Source organism: Columba livia, chromosome 3 (assembly GCF_036013475.1).
Source record: "Columba livia isolate bColLiv1 breed racing homer chromosome 3, bColLiv1.pat.W.v2, whole genome shotgun sequence".
NCBI classification, from domain to species: Eukaryota; Metazoa; Chordata; class Aves; order Columbiformes; family Columbidae; genus Columba; species Columba livia.
This window is the reverse complement of record NC_088604.1, coordinates 114,381,703-114,397,439: the sequence shown is the minus strand read 5'-3', so window position 1 is coordinate 114,397,439 and position 15,737 is coordinate 114,381,703. Positions and strand designations below refer to the sequence as shown.

General features: G+C 39.6%; 2 protein-coding genes across 4 annotated transcripts; both read left to right on the top strand.

The window, feature by feature from the left end:
* The first annotated feature begins 347 nt into the window (after positions 1-347).
* Positions 348-8,165, top strand: SNRPB2 (small nuclear ribonucleoprotein polypeptide B2). 3 transcript variants are annotated; one of them, XM_065059316.1, is made up of 7 exons: positions 348-456; positions 605-692; positions 3,114-3,286; positions 4,653-4,793; positions 5,633-5,686; positions 7,165-7,253; positions 7,774-8,165. In XM_065059316.1, exons 2-7 carry the CDS (start codon positions 629-631, stop codon positions 7,931-7,933), a joined length of 681 nt encoding a protein of 226 aa, XP_064915388.1. In that variant the 5' UTR covers positions 348-456; positions 605-628; the 3' UTR covers positions 7,934-8,165. The 3 variants fall into 3 exon arrangements, with proteins under 3 accessions (XP_064915388.1, XP_064915389.1, XP_064915391.1); XM_065059317.1 differs by having other exon boundaries at positions 395-461; XM_065059319.1 differs by having other exon boundaries at positions 399-470; positions 609-692.
* Positions 8,166-11,138: 2,973 nt separating this feature from the next.
* Positions 11,139-15,704, top strand: OTOR (otoraplin). The gene is made up of 4 exons (XM_005504991.3): positions 11,139-11,351; positions 11,819-11,958; positions 12,518-12,628; positions 15,416-15,704. Exons 1-4 carry the CDS (start codon positions 11,180-11,182, stop codon positions 15,437-15,439), a joined length of 447 nt encoding a protein of 148 aa, XP_005505048.2. The 5' UTR covers positions 11,139-11,179; the 3' UTR covers positions 15,440-15,704.
* The last annotated feature ends 33 nt before the right edge of the window (positions 15,705-15,737 follow it).

Genomic DNA, 15,737 nt, shown 5'->3' with positions numbered 1-15,737 from the left:
CGCTAAAATTATGATGTAACCAGTATGCAAATGTGTAACCCGCTGGGTCTTCGGGACTGCCCTGAGTGTGGTAAGATTCTGTACACAGTGGCTGTTGGTTTTCTTCCTGGCGTGCTGGCTTTATTCCAGCATCCAGACCTGTGCAACTCTGCAATAAGCGATATCTCGCCTCTGTGTGTAAATTCGGCCGGTTGGGAGCACGCAGGGAAAAGAACCATTTATTTGAGCCAACAGCCGCGCCAGGGCCTGAGCGGCCCGAACCAACATGGCGCCCGCAGAGCAAACCCCGCGCCGGGCGGCAGCCGGCTCTGCGCATGCGCCGCGCCGCATCGATGCGCCGGCGCTCGGCATATCGATTGCTGCGGGAGCGGCTCTGCTGCTTGCGCTGCGTCCTCGCGCGCGCGGGGCAGGGCGGGAAGGGGCGGCCGCCATCACGGCGGGAGGAGCTGAGCTGAGGTGAGGTGAGGCGGGTAGTGTGGGGCTGGGGCCCAGGATGGATGGTGTTGCCGGGGGTTGGGGTGTTGCCGGCGGTAGGAGCTGTCCGGTGGGGCTCTGGCCGCGCCTTGAGCGCTGCTAACAGCTCCCACGTGTTCTCTGCCCGCAGGCAGGCCTGCAGCCGCCGCCGAGGATGGACATCAGGCCGAACCACACCATCTACATCAACAACATCAACGACAAGATTAAGAAAGAAGGTACCGGTGCCTGTGACTCGCCGTGAGAAGGACGGATGGTGTCACACCGGGCTGGCTCCACGCCTGGGCATGGGCTCTCCCATAGGGCTGGGTGTTTGGCAGTGTCGGGGTGTGAGGGGTCCCCGGGACTGCTCTGAGGTGCCAGACGAGGGGACCGTGCACCCAGCTCAGCAACCGGCTGCTTGTCATGAATCACAAAATAGTTTGAGTTGGAAGGGACCTTCAAAGCCCATCCAGTGCCACCCCTGCCATGAGCAGGAACATCTTCACCAGATCAGGTTGCTCAGAGCCCCGTCCAGCCTGGCCTGGGATGTCTCCAGGGATGGGGCATCCACCACCTCTCTGGGCAAGCTGGGTTTTACCATCCTCAGTGTAAATAAATTTTTCCTCATGTTTGGCCTGAATCTCCTCTATTTTAGTTTACAATCATCACCCCTTGGCCTATTTTAACAGGCCTTGCTAAAAAGTCTGTCCCCATTTTTCTTACAGACCCCTTTTAAGCACTGGAAGGCCACAATAAGGTTTTCTTGGATCCTTCTCTTCTCCAGGCTGTCTCGCAAACATAACCAACAATGTTTTGTGTCATACTAATTTATAATTAACTTTTATCACAGCTTACTTATAATTATGACACATGTCTATCACTTGAAATCTTTAAACTATGGCTGAATAGTAATATATGTGTTACAGACATATCATAAGTTATAGCCTTATTATGTAAACTGTTGGTTTTAGTTCTTTAGGATAAATTATGGAACACACAAGATGAACTCATAATTCCGTTCTATCTTTAAATTCTCTGAATTGCAGCAATTAAAATCAGCAAGAGTAGCACAATGTCTTTTTGTAAAGCAGGGCTTTTGTGTCTAAGGAAGCTTCTTATTGCCTCTCTCCTGTGGTTCTGTAGCTGACTGCATAGCTTAGACTTGCTCATGAGTGAATAACTGTAACGATAGGAGTAAGGAGGATATCCAATGGATGCTAACAGGCATGTTGGTATAGATTTCAGTGGCCAGCTGTCCCTTCTCACTAAAACGTGGGGGCACTTGTACGCTTCTCATTTGTTTTAGCACCGTGCAAAAGTTGTGAGTGTGACACAAGCCAGCCTGCTTTGCATCATCCTGTTAGATGCTGCCTTGCAGTTACAACAGCTCTCACTAGAGATAGATGACTTTGTGTTGGGAATTATAGATCCTCAAAGTGTGCCGAAAACAAAATCTCTTGCCCTTATCTGCTGTGTATTCAATGTCTGCATGAAACCATCCACTTAAAACTCATGCTTTGCTTGTATTCTGAAGTAATCATTGTAATTTATTTGTTATTGTTTGTGAATCGAGTGACTGGATCTGACTAGTACTAATTGAATGTTTCTTCAGGGTGCTTCAGAGAGAGATCTGAAAGTGGGAACAGCTTTGCTGAGGAATTATTTATTAACTTATCAAGATGGTTCTACTGAATAAATTTAACGTGGGGCTTTGTTTATAGCTTGTTAAGTGCACTATAAGCTAGTAAGTCTCCGTTATGAAATTGTGTGGGTATAATTTTTAAATGTAGAATTTCAAATTACCTGTGAAGTCCACAAATGAGATTTTTAAAAAATACAGATTTTAAAGTTATTTTTAAGGAAAGTGTTTTGTTAAAACTTTAAAAAAATATATAGCACTGTGCCTGCTCAAGCACAGCTGGAGAAAATGACAGTGGGCTGGTATCACCGAGTCTGAGTGAGAAACAAGAGGCAGTGCTCTTACGATTTGTGAGGTAGAATGATTACACAATAGAGAGGGTTTATTTAGCTTGGTTGGATAAAATTCAGGTTTAGGTTGGCTTGTAGTCAGGTGTTTTTAAATAATGAAAACAAATCCACTGCAGTTGTAAGGTACAGTGTGATCATACAAAAACATAATCAGATCCAGAATATAAAAAAAACATAGTGTGTGACAGAATTGATAAAAGTTACAAACAAAATGTTGACATTTAATTAGCCTTTCAGTAGTTACTATTTTGCCATGTTCTTGCTTTAAGTCATACCTCTCTACTATTGCATGTTAAAATGGGGATTTTCTGGTCAGTCTTTGGCTGTCATACATCATACTTGAGTGTGCGTGTGTCTGCATATATATGCATTTGAAGAAATGTGTATACATACCCATGTGTAATTGTTACCCTCTTAGAATGGATGATGGTACAACTGTTTCCACTACCTGAATACTCAAGTTGTGAAACCGAGTGTTATACACAGACTTAGAAAAACTGGGCAAATAAACTCGTACACGTGCATACGAGTTTTGACTAAACTCATGTAACGTCACACTGTGAGAGCTAAAGCTGGCAAAAAACATTGTCCCTGGAGAGCAGCAAACTCCATGAAAGTGGACATTTGCCTGTAACCTGTTGTAATCTATTTTTTCATATTGTCAACAGAACTGAAGAGGTCCCTGTATGCGTTATTCTCACAGTTTGGTCATGTGGTTGACATTGTGGCTTTAAAGACTATGAAGATGAGAGGACAGGCCTTTGTTATATTTAAAGAACTTGGTTCATCTACCAATGCTTTGAGACAATTACAAGGCTTTCCATTTTATGGGAAACCAATGGTAAGTTATTCTGTTCTCTTTTTAAAGCAAAAAAATATTGCCATGGTACAATACAGTGTATTGTGTACTTGTACTGTTATTTGGTCGTATCACGTATTGATAAATATATGTATTTATGCAAGCTAGAGGGATGCTGGAGAGACTGTAGTTAAAACACACATGGAGTTTGAACTTTTCATTTAGATTTTCTAAGTGATTGCTTTATGTTTTTGTATGCTGGACTATAGTTTTTAAGATCTTAAATACTCTCATTTTCGTCATCATATCTTCTATTGAACTGATTAAATTCATTCTGTAATATTATTGAAATTAGTTGCTTTCAGTTAATTTATCTAGAGTAGCCTTAATTACTATTATGTTAATGATAAACAGCTGGAATATGATGCTTCCTTTGTGAGGTAACAGTGAGTATGGTGAAGATCTCTGTTGCTTCCCATGGCAGAAATCAACAGATGTGACCAGTGATTTATTTTTTGAATCAATGGCTAGTTCTGTTTTGTGCATGCATCAGATCACCAAACCAAATAACTGAATTTTAGTGTACCTTCAGTGGAGCAAATATACTGCTGGTTGATAGAACATCATTTAATAATGTACTTGATAATGTGTGGAATAGCACAACAATTGACACGTTGTTGCCTGCTTGAATAATTACGTGTCTCTTGATTCTGCAACTATTTGTGAGGTGTAATGATACATGCAAATGGGCTGCTTGACTTCAATGATGGATTAACACTGGCTTTTAGCATTCAGGAGAGCACAGACTGTTCTTGTGTTGCTGAGCCACAAACTTTTTTCATTAACACTTTCAGATTCTCTAATGAAATCCTTAACAAGGAATTGTGCCAGCTTAGTTCTGTCGTCTTAGTTCTGCTGCTGACATGATTTACGCAATCCAGTTGGGGCTAAGGCAGGTATCTTCCTTTCTTTTGAAGAAGTCTGAGTTTTGCTGAACTCTGTTTTCTGCAGAGATCTCGGAAATCACTAAAATTTTAAACTCTCCTTAAAATGGGGTTAAAAAACCCTCTCAGGTTTTCTAACAGAAGCTAGTGCCAATTTTGTCAAATGTCATTTTGTAGCTTTGTACATCTTTTACAATGACAGATGTTACAAAGGTGCTGTTGGGTCAACAGAGCTCCAATGTTAGTGAATTAAAATTACTAATTTCCATCTTAGGGCTTTTTAGAGTTCCATAGTTGTGTTCAGAATTACGAGGAATAGATATGCTGTAACTATAACTACAGTTTATAGCAATATTATTAATACAAGAAGTTTCTGCAAAACAATGTGTAAATGTAAAGTTAAGGAAGGTGGTGCAAAATGTTCAGTATTATTACCGCAAATTTTCTTTTTTCCTTTTAAAAAGCGTATTCAGTATGCAAAAACAGACTCTGACATAATCTCTAAAATGCGTGGTACTTTTGCCGATAAGGAAAAAAGGAAGGAAAAGAAGAAGGCCAAGTCTCTGGAGCAGTCAGCAAATGCGGCAAATAAAAAGGTTATCCAGGTAAGTTGCTTCTCTGTTTACACAAAAGCTATTTTAAATAATTTTTTAAAGAATCAAGTGTTGTATTTTGCAACTTCTCAATTCCTTAAACTGTAGTCTATATCTAGTGCTCTTGAGCACTCACTGTAAGTTGAAAGAGGGGGATGGTTACATAGTCCTTGCTGTTCCTTCAGTTTTTTTTCCCTCCTTTCCTATTACCAGATGAAAATAAGATGTAGGGCAAAGATACAATAAATCAAAGCAGAAACTAACCTCTTTTTAAAAAGGAAAAAATGGAAGCATGTGTGCTTTACCAGCTTTCAGTGCTCAAACAGTTTTTCCCTTCAGCGTTTTAATGCCCTATTTGCTCTAAGCACTGAAGAGTGGTACATGGGAACAAGATAATTCTTTCACAGGTGGATGAAAAGGAGTTGGAAAATCAATCACTATATACAAACCTCTTAGGAAGAAATAATTGCTACTAGCTATAATGGCAGTGGCTTTTTTTCTGCTATTATGTGTGTCCTGTCTAAGGCCTTCATTTTCAGACCTGCTTCCTTCCTGTCTATTAAACCAAATTCTATAATGTGGAGAAATAGTGATTTGTTGGATCTGCTGACTTGACCATTAGTGAGATCAGATACTACTAATGTATTATCTTTGCCTGGTTTTGGAGTTCAGCAAAATTCATGTGCTTTATGTTTCCCTTTGGGAGGTATCTTATAAGCAACAAATGTTTGTCTGATTGTAGCTTAAAAAAACTTTAGCATACTTCTTGAGTTGTATAGAAACATGGTGATACGTGTTTATGTATTTCTGACAGAACACCTCTATAAAACTACTTTGTACTTATTTGATAGGGAGCAACACCAAATTCAGCCAGTGCCCCAGGGACTGCAGCACAGAATCAACAGGTAATGCTTTTTTTTTGTGACTAAAAGCACCGATGTTTAAAATGATTCTCCAGGAATAATAGTTTGTTACACATGGACACTCGAGGGCATACTTTACAACTTCCTTTTTGTTTTATGGGACATTTGTCTAACAGTGAAATTATAGTAAACATATAAAAGAAGTCCCACTTCTCTTATATCTGGTTGGCATGAAATGAAAATCTGAAGTTTCTCAGAATTATACAGAAAACTGCACTACTAACAAATCCCACTTAATTCTTAAATTTGGACTATGTTTAGTATTGGTTGAAGGATTTTTAATTTTTCATTGTTAACAGATTCCTTTTAACTTGCTTTGTTCTAGTAGTGGAAGTGGAGAAGGAAATGTACATAGGGTGCTGGAATATCTGCCTTAAAGCTTCCTTTCAGGAGTTTTGGGTTCCTCTGCTCACTTTTTTCCCCATAATTGTCTTATTTTCCAGAGGACTGTGTGGAAATGCAGTATTAAAGAGCCAGAATTTGCAGGAGGGCAAATAATGCAGAAGAATCTCTTTGCCTGCCCTGTATTTCTTTCTTGAGTACTATCATTGGAAATAGCATATGTAATCCATAGGGAAAATGTCTTGCTCCCAGTCTGCATTTTCTTTCAGCTGCCATTTGTAACACAGCACAATATGTGTATGTCAGTTTGCATCGAAGCACAACACAGAGTATTTAGATATTTGTTTGAACTTTGGAAGTTTATTTTCTCATGGCACTGCCTGGAATATTTCCATCAGCTCAAGGAAATTGTTCTGCTGAAGCAGTAACTTACTTGGCACCGTTATTAGGACATTTGAAGTAGTGTCCAGTTTCTGTTTATTTTTGTAATTTCCTTGATGACTTAGGAAGGTTCCAGCCTTTCAGTCCATTGTCAGCAAACCGACTGCTCAGCTTTGCAGGTTGCTGCAAATTCATATTAGCAGACAAATCTGTTAGATAAAGACTCTAAAGTTTAAAATCTAGTGGAATTTCTGATTAATACATTTGAGTAGAACACTGTAATAAAACCGTGTGTGTTTTATGGGTTTCAGTTGCCCAAAGATATTCAGTGTTGTGGTACTACTCCAGATGCACAGGGTATTTATCTTGGCCTCCAGCTGCTCTTCTAGAAGGGTGCAAGGCTTTCCTAGGTTCTTCTGCTGGCATGTGTGTGTCTTGGGCAGCACTACCAAGAATACTGCAGCATCAACTGCTGAGATGTCCAGTTTAAATGACACCTAAGACAATACGTTACTGTGATATTTATTTATTTATTTTTGGTGAAAATCAATGCATCATTGTAAAAGAATCAAGGGGCTATGTGTGCATATTGCATGAGGGTGCACTGAAGTCCAGCTAGCAGTGTTGCAAACAAAGCTAAGGATACATGAGTCTTGGTTCAAATAATCATGCAGGCAGATGCAGAGGAACAGATAGCTGCGTATAATCTTCTGAGCTTTGATCTTCTGTTGTTGCAGGTGCCTGATAACCCACCAAACTATATCCTTTTCCTTAATAACTTGCCTGAGGAAACAAATGAGATGATGCTGTCCATGTTATTCAATCAGTAAGTTTTGAATAGAAAGGACTTCTCCTTTGAATTCTTCTGTGACCTGTATGCTTTTTCTTTCTTGGCAAGCTGACTTTTTAGAAATGAGAGTTTCTTCTGAAGGTATTTCAGTTGTCTTACTGCCAAGATTGCAGATGTCAGTTCTCATGACTTGGTGCAGAAAGCAAATAATATTTTATTCATAGCTGGTTTGATTATTTAAGTTATGTGCTATCAATCTGCACCAGATTAAAGCTGGTGACTGTAATATTAAAGACTTTACGACAGCAGGAGCAGTTTTTAAACTAGCTTTAGTTGCTTCTATATGTGCGCAAGACTGATTAAATTGCTTCTATGTCATGATCCCTAATTGAGGCATGGTTCTCAGGACTGGACATCTAAAACCCTTCAATTTAAATCTTTCATTAGTAGTAACTACTATACTAGTAGATGCTTATGATAAGGTCTTATGGCTACTGAAGAGAGATGTATTATCAAACTAGGAAGTACTATCTGACTCTTTCACTTTATTTTAAAGGTTTCCTGGATTCAAAGAAGTGCGCTTAGTGCCTGGGCGCCATGATATTGCATTTGTGGAGTTTGAAAATGAGAATCAAGCAGGAGCTGCTCGAGATGCCCTCCAAGGATTCAAGATTACTCCGTCTCATGCAATGAAAATCACTTACGCGAAGAAATAACCATATGCTCCTATAAAGGACTTCTGTGGATAGGGGTTGTTTTTTTCTAATACGATGGATGATACTTTGATCAGCTACTGTGTTTGCTGTTCTCTGCAGAAAACTTAAGACTTGTGTAAGATTGCCAGTATGGCTGGGACAGAAGTAGGATTTCCACAGATCTACTGGATAGTAATTTTTTGTGTTGAAATACTAATTTTTATAAAATAAATTTGGTTTATGGTGTTTTCAAGCCATGTTTTTCTTTGAATCTCTCTTACTTGACCTGTTAGGCTTGCAGGCCTTATCCACTATATTAGTTTAACTACATTTTAGGTGTCTTTCATTTCTTAGAAGTGAGTACTAGAAAATTAGTTGTTTTTCCAGAGCAAAAAGCTTGAGCAGGGATGCTAAATGTTATCATATTTAGAATAAAGACAACACTCAATCTTCAGCTTCATTATCAAAGGGACAGTCACTTTTCAGCAAAAATAATTTTGTCACTTAAGAAAAATGGCTTATCATCAGTAGTGTTTTTTCCAGATGTGGGTAGAAATTGATGAGAGTTTGACAGCACTATTGTTCAACTTGGTTTTGTCTTCATATAATGGTGGCTGGTAGCAGAAGCAGGTCCACAGAAGAAACATAAAAGTTTATCTTTTGTCTTCTGCTCTTTCCAGCCCTATTACCAATGATTTTAATACATGGTTTAGGAAGAGCTTTCTGGCCCTTTACAAAGACAGCGTAGATGAGCCCGATGATCTGGTTTTAGGCCAGATTTTCTAAAATACATGTCCTAGTGCTTCTGGATATGATTTGTTGTTGGTTTGGTTGTGGTTGTTTGATTTTTGCTTGTGGGGTTTTTTGTGTAGTTTTTTTTCTTTATTTTGTTTTTGGTGTTTTATTTTTTTTGATTTGTCATAAAGCTTTACAGGTCTTGTGTGACATGAAATACACTGAAGTACATGAAGGTAATTCTGTGAGTTGCAACTGTTCTAAATATTTGGGTGCAACAATCACTTCAAAAGCTGAAGTGTTTTGTTCCAGTGATGGAAGACCTAGAATGATATTTTAGGTTAAGAGAATAACGAAATTTACTTAAAATATTACTATATTGTGAATCTCACAGTATCTGTTCGATGGTGTTGCCTAGGATTGCATTCAGACTCTTGCAGAATCTTGTTTGAGAGGAAGCGGTCGCACCGCATGCTCATGTTGCACCATTCCTCACTTGGACACTTTCTCTGTGAGGCCACTTTCTCTGTGAGGCCACTAACGACCCTTTCAGACGAAGAAGTAATGGGACAGAGTTAGCATGGTTTCCTTTAGAAGTAGATCAGGCAAGTATTAGAGTAGCTGGTGTTACAAGGAAGATGTTTTGCAGACTGGCTACATTGCAAGTGTTGAGGCTTTTTGTTTCCAGAGTAATTTGGTCAATGGGGGTGGGATGCTGGAAGCTGTAGCCTTTCAGTAGTGGCTGTGGCTTGGTGCAGCCCATCCTGTGTTGTGTGGGCTCGGCTGTAGCTGCAGAGCATGATTCCCCCAGCTTGTGTTCTGAAACACTTGAGATCTGACTTAAACCTGCCCTTTGGACAAAGTGCTGCACCTTCAGGGAAGCATAATTGTTTTGTATAAAATCTTGGTATGCTTAGTAGTTTTGGCACGTCCACTCAATTTCTGAGAAAAAGTTATGCATAAAACTAGCTATGTAAACCACTTCTTTTGCACAAGAACTAAAAAATCTTTTATCTTCTTCTCCCAGAGTACATTGCAAGATTATTCCCGTTTTAGTGCCATCTCGACTACTGTCATACCTCCATACACGTATTTTTTTGTTCTTTTTAGTGTTTTTTTTTCCTGTGATTTCATGAATATACTTGCAAGTGAGAACCATTTCAATGTGCCCGTAAGGGAGCAAAAGTGACTATATTATTTTCTCATGAACCTTATGCTTTTTCTTCTGCAGTCACAATACCTAATAATAGGTATTAGATATGCTGTCTTTGCATCCCAGTAGTCTGTGTACATGATACCATTGCATACCACAGCTCTTCACCTTCACTTGAAGGGTTTGCATAGAGCTGTGTATGAAAGAAGTTAGACACTTCATATGGGAGGCTGGAGGAATGAATAATGGGCTGGAAGAGGAGAGGAGAATACAGTGAAGTCAGTTGTTACAGGAGGGTGATGCTAGAAATTGCAAGATGCTCTTTCTTTAAAATAGAGCATGGGATTTTTTATGACGGTTGACAGCTTCCTCTGTTCTGCTTGTGGACTGAAAGTTGGTGCAGCCAGCAGCTCTTCAGGCCTTCTCATGAATCAGGTAGGTTATCTGGAGTGACATTTTGGGAATTCCCAAACCTGCACTTGGTCATTTTTAAGGGCTGATCCAGAGCAGCCTTCTGCAGCCTGACAGCTGGGATGCATATTGCTTACAGTGCGGTAACTCCAGTGGCTGTTCCTTTTGTGCATGTCTGTGCACCTATTTTAATTAAAATACTTCCTGTGAGTCTTGCCTCATGTATGCTAGGACAAGATTTGGGGAAGTTAGATGAATTCTAGATGTTCTCTCCAAGTTTTAAAGAGGAACATTTAATTCAGCCTGTGGCACTGTATGTTGCTCAGTGTCTTGCATCTGCAAACTCAGCTGAACTCAGCTATGTCAATAAAAGTGGTCACTGTCCTAGTGTAACCTGTGTGTTTTGCTCTCCACAGCATCTCCCTGTGGAAGGGATCTTGTCTATATGGCTGTGCAGTGCTTGAACCTTTTAGACTTCAAATTTAAATTGCTGACTTGCAAAACCTTTTTACTGGGTTTCAACTCCCTAATGGTTTGTTTACATTGGCATCCATGTGTTAGGGTCCTAGTAGGTCCTTTCTGTAGACCATAACAGGAGAATCTCTGCCACAGAGGGCTGACGGTCCAAGATTACACTTGTCAGTCAGCATTTGTTAAAATAAAGAACTCGAGGATTTGGAAGGATGTAATTTCCTTTGCTGCTTACCAGGGTCTGACTTAATTTTCATTCTTGAACTTTTCTTGATGTAAGATTAAGATTATGGACAACTACAGGAAGGCTTAGAACATTTAAATAATACAGTTACTGACTGAAATGTTAATGCAGAACAGCTTTGGGAAGGGATTGAGTTTCGTGAGCGAACCCTGAGGTCTTCCGCCCGCAGCTCCTCTGGTGGGGTGGAATGTCGCCCTGACTATTTCCCATTGGCCCGGCATGTTTGTCCAGGTGTCTGCCTCTTCCATAAAGGATGGGGATCGCTGGACCCGACACATTCAGCAATCACTGCAGCAAAGCAAAAAAAATGACACAACCTGCTTATTTGGTTGTTTTGTGTGTCGGATTAATGTGTCCTCTTGTAACTGGAATTTTCATGGACAAGCTTGCTAGCAAGAAGCTGTGTGCTGATGACAACTGTGTCTGTAAGTAATTCTAATTTTGAGAATGTGGTCTTAAGAGTGACTGCGGTGTTTGGATGCTGTAGTGTGAGGGAAAACTACTCTGCTTATTTAGCTCAGTTATATTTGCATTGGTTTGTCAATTTTAAAAGCAGACTGGTAGAGTTCGTGTGGAATGTCACGTGCAGTTTTACTGCAAAAAAAGTTTTTGTAATGGACATTTTTCATTCCAATGAAAAGTAGGTGCAGAGAGGATTGTAACTTCCACCGCGAACATTCTTAAGCTGTTAACTTTGCTTACTGGAGAATATAAAAATGAGCAGAACAAACTCTTGAAAACTCTTATTTATTTCAGGATAACCTACTTTCTCTGTAGATACAGTTTTACATGTGTGCACACATAAATTCATATATCCTTTGGCAGAGAGAAATATGAGTTTGTCTACCTCATTCATGTATTTTTATTGTTTTGTTTTGTTTTTTTTTTCTAGACACCATTTCCCTTGCCAGAGCAGAAGAGGATTACAACGCTCCAGACTGCAGATTCATTAATATTAAAAAAGGGCAGTTGATTTATGTTTACTCAAAACTAGTGAAAGAAAAAGACTCTGGAGAATTCTGGGCTGGAAGTGTAAGAGGAGATTCTTGTGTATATGAGAAAACCAGAAGTAGATTAACACACATTTCTGTCAAGAAATGGATGCTAATGCTGAGCTATTGTGGGTTTTAAAGAAGCTACTTAGTTTTCAAAGTGAATGTTTAAACTTAAACTGATTTAGGAGTCTTGAGGGTTTTAAGCTTTTTTTCTGTAATGGAATAACTATATGGTAATTATTAATGGAAGGGCTTGACAGTTTTTTCTGTGCCTGTTTGCTGAAACTGGAGGAAAAAGCTTTTACCACAGTTTGTCATAAACCCCTTAAAATTAAGGGAAGCAAAGATAAACATTAGCTGTATTTATAAAAGATTTCCAAATAAACTATAGGCAGTATTAATTTACTCCAAAAATGTATGCCTGGATCAGAACTTGTGCTAATGGTTCGTTTCATGTGCCAGCTAATTGGAAACTAGGAAATCTAACACCAGGGTAAAAAACACTATTAATCACTGCTTTTGACTAAATTACAAACTAGCTCCAACCAGATGAGAACTGTTTTCAGGGACCTAATTATACATCTCCTTGCTTGAAGGTTTATGGAGAGCAGTATGAAGACCATATGGGGACAGTTGGTTATTTCCCTAGCAGTTTAGTCTCAGAACAACACGTCTATCAAGAAGCAAATAAGACTGTTCCTACAACGGTAAGGAATTTGCAAAAGCCCAGCTGGCTACATAATTATACTTGGCTGCGTAATGCTAATTTGCTGTAAAAACAAATCATAATAGTGGCAGTTGATTGTAGCATATCACAGGTGCTTAGGGATCCAATCTTTGGGCCTTTATACAGGCAAATAGCCTCAATAAAATCCCTAACGTAAGCTCTGACATTGCAAGCATTGCGAATACTGCATTAAGGGCTTGATCTTACCAGAGTTCCTATTGTATTTGAATAGTATTCCTTCAAGAAGTTTTATCCAAACCATTTGCAGTACATTGCAAGAAGCTTTCTTTTTTAGAGTCTGGATATTGTGGTGCGAACTTCAGCAACGCACATAAACACACTTTCTCTTAATTGTGTTTATAGATTGACACTGTCATAGAGAACTTCTGATTTACAGTCCTTTATGAGAAAGCAAGCACTCTTTCAAAGGTATTGGTACGGCTATCAAAAAGCTGAATTAAAATGTGAATGGGAAACATGCTAGTGTTCTGTGAGTGAGCAGGTTGTATTTCTGAAAGAGTAATTGTCCCCAACGAAGTACAGTAGTGTCTCATACACCAGACAACTCTTAATTTAACTGAAGATCTGAAACACTTCACAGAGCAGTGCAAAAGGGGGGTCCTTTCTCAGAGGCTGGTATGGTTTAGTTTACAATTAACGCTTACTGGTAGCTTATTTCTGTGCTTAACTTGAGTCCTATGTTTCCAATAACTACCTTCATCAATGTTGAATATTTAGCTATATGCCATTTTGAAGCGTATGGCAAAATACAATTAGTGTGTTGATCTTGAAATTCTATATAGAGTTTTTAATCCTAGGTCCAGATTATTAGAAGGGTTTCATTAACATAGAGGAAGCAAGTGAAAGAAAGAATTTTGTTTCATGTTAATAATCGCTAGGATTTGCATTGTCAGACAAGCTTTATTTGAGGAAATGCTTTTCCTGACACTATATTCAGTTATTCTGAATTTGGCCTAGAGGCATTGCAGCAATTAATTAATCACAGAACATGAAAGAATTGGTAATATGTTTCTAAGCTCTTTCTCAACAATATGACAGCCATTCTGCTGCATGGCAAGCTGAACTGGAAGCAGAGGTAGGTTAAAGCAATGTTGTAGCCTGTAGGCTGACTCGGGGCCCAGAATGGGCTGTTGCCAGGCTGCAATGCAGAACTTTAATTGGAAGGTAATTTTCTTTGGCAAAACTAGCAACGTAGACTTTCACAGGGTTTTTTTATCCTTGTTTCACATTCTCATAACAAAAATGAAGGGTGATACAAGTATGTTCTTTTCCTTGTTGTGCTGCTCTCAGCTGTATGTTGCAAATGTGACCTTAAGGATATGACTGTAAGTTCCTATTTAAAACTGCAGCACATCTGGACCCATCTGTGGATGGGCCTGCTTGTTTGCTCCAGCAATGTCCCTTAAAGATGCTTTTTTTAATACAGAGCCAGTGTTGCACACTGACAGAATTCTCTTGGGAAGGGTGTGAGAACCAGCCTTCTCCACCTACCCCTGAGCTGTGGTGTTTCATTTATATGAGGCGTCGTGCCGATGCCCCAAGGTTAACAATTAATCAGCATGCAGGACTGATGGAAGCACTGGGTGGCACACACAAATGGCATTGCTCAGAGGAACCTGATGGGCAAAAGTATTAGCGGGGGGGCACATGCTGCACTGGAGAGAAGGCTGAAAGAGGACATTAGTCTGGGGGCCTCTGTGTCTCTGAGCCTCCTCTTATTTTTTTTTTCTCATTTTTTATTTTGTTCTTTTTCCAAAAAGTAACTTTCTCTTTTGGAGACAATGCCATCAGCTACAGACCCTGCTAATAAACACTTTTGCCTGTGAACTTCTCTGAGCATCCTTTTGTGCAGCACTGGGTAATCCATGCCTGTTGGTTGCTGTTTGAGCAATACATTTTAGGAGATTTTTTTTTTCCCCCCAGCGCTGCTACTTCTGATTCACACTAAATACAATAGACTCCACACAATAGACTGTGTACTACAAAGTGGTGTTGGACTTGCCTGCCTTCCCTCCATCACTTAAAATTGGCCATTTGCTGGCTAAGATGAGAGCACTTTCATTACCAGCAAGCACCTGCTCTGAAACAGCTCCCTGGCTTCTCCTTCCAGTGGACAACTATATGCAATACGCTGGGCTAATGTAAATATTGTACAGTTTGAGCACCACAGCGTGATAATTCCCTGCAGCAGAATCGAGATCTACATAGCTGTATGAGATAATAGTGGGAAGTTAGATGAAAGCAATCTGCTGTGAACGTCTGGCCCATGCTGGAAGTTTTCGAGCAAAAATACTGGCATTCATTTTCTAGTCACGTTTCTCCATAGCAAGTGTATTGCATAGCCTCAGTCTGTTTAAGGCATCTTTTCATGAGTGATTAGGAGCTGTTTAAGGATAAAGGGTTACATATGACTAATAACTCCAGATATGGATGTGGGAATACAGGAAAAAAACAAAAAGAGAGATAAAAGAAGCATTTCAAATAAAGAGAGAAGGTGGTATTGTCTAGTTCACTTTAAATATATATAGCAGGAACAAATCATTGCAGCTGTGCAAAAGGAGTTGAAAGACGACCTTTTGCTTTTCCAAAATTGTGTGAAGTTAGTTTGTTTACAGAGTATATTATGATGTGTTTGGGGTATATTATAGCGTATTTGGTGTTTACATCTACTTATGTACCTTTGGGGGTGATAAAGGAATGTTAATCCTTCATAATCCCAAAGCATCTTTCCTTCTCTCTTTTTCAGGACATCGATTTCTTCTGCGAATAATGCTGGAAGCAGCCAGGTAATCTCTTGGCTGCTACTCGGGAAAGCTGGCAGGAGGAAACCTGGACACCCTCCCTCGACACACAGCCTTGTCTGTAATGGGCGTTTGTGAAACAAGTCATCTGTCTTCACATCAATAAAGTTTTCATTTAAAGGGAGTGATTTGCGATGGGGAAATAGTCCCACGCAAGATTTGTTTTTAGACATTTTTTACCTGTGTGTACTTCATTACTTGGTAATAAAGCTAATAGCCTTTGAATTGCTTTAAGTCTTGTGTGGTATAAATGTCACGTCTGGGATT

What these genes read in the sequence shown, in the direction of transcription:
- SNRPB2 (XM_065059316.1), top strand. Translation starts at nt 629, where the DNA reads ATGGACATCAGGCCGAACCACACCATCTACATCAACAACATCAACGAC. An exon ending in CAAATAAAAAGGTTATCCAG is followed by an intron (nt 4,794 to 5,632) that starts GTAAGTTGCTTC and finishes CTTATTTGATAG; the next exon opens with GGAGCAACACCAAATTCAGC. An exon ending in CTGTCCATGTTATTCAATCA is followed by an intron (nt 7,254 to 7,773) that starts GTAAGTTTTGAA and finishes TTTATTTTAAAG; the next exon opens with GTTTCCTGGATTCAAAGAAG.
- OTOR (XM_005504991.3), top strand. Translation starts at nt 11,180, where the DNA reads ATGGGGATCGCTGGACCCGACACATTCAGCAATCACTGCAGCAAAGCA. An exon ending in GAGAATTCTGGGCTGGAAGT is followed by an intron (nt 11,959 to 12,517) that starts GTAAGAGGAGAT and finishes CCTTGCTTGAAG; the next exon opens with GTTTATGGAGAGCAGTATGA. An exon ending in ATAAGACTGTTCCTACAACG is followed by an intron (nt 12,629 to 15,415) that starts GTAAGGAATTTG and finishes TCTCTTTTTCAG; the next exon opens with GACATCGATTTCTTCTGCGA.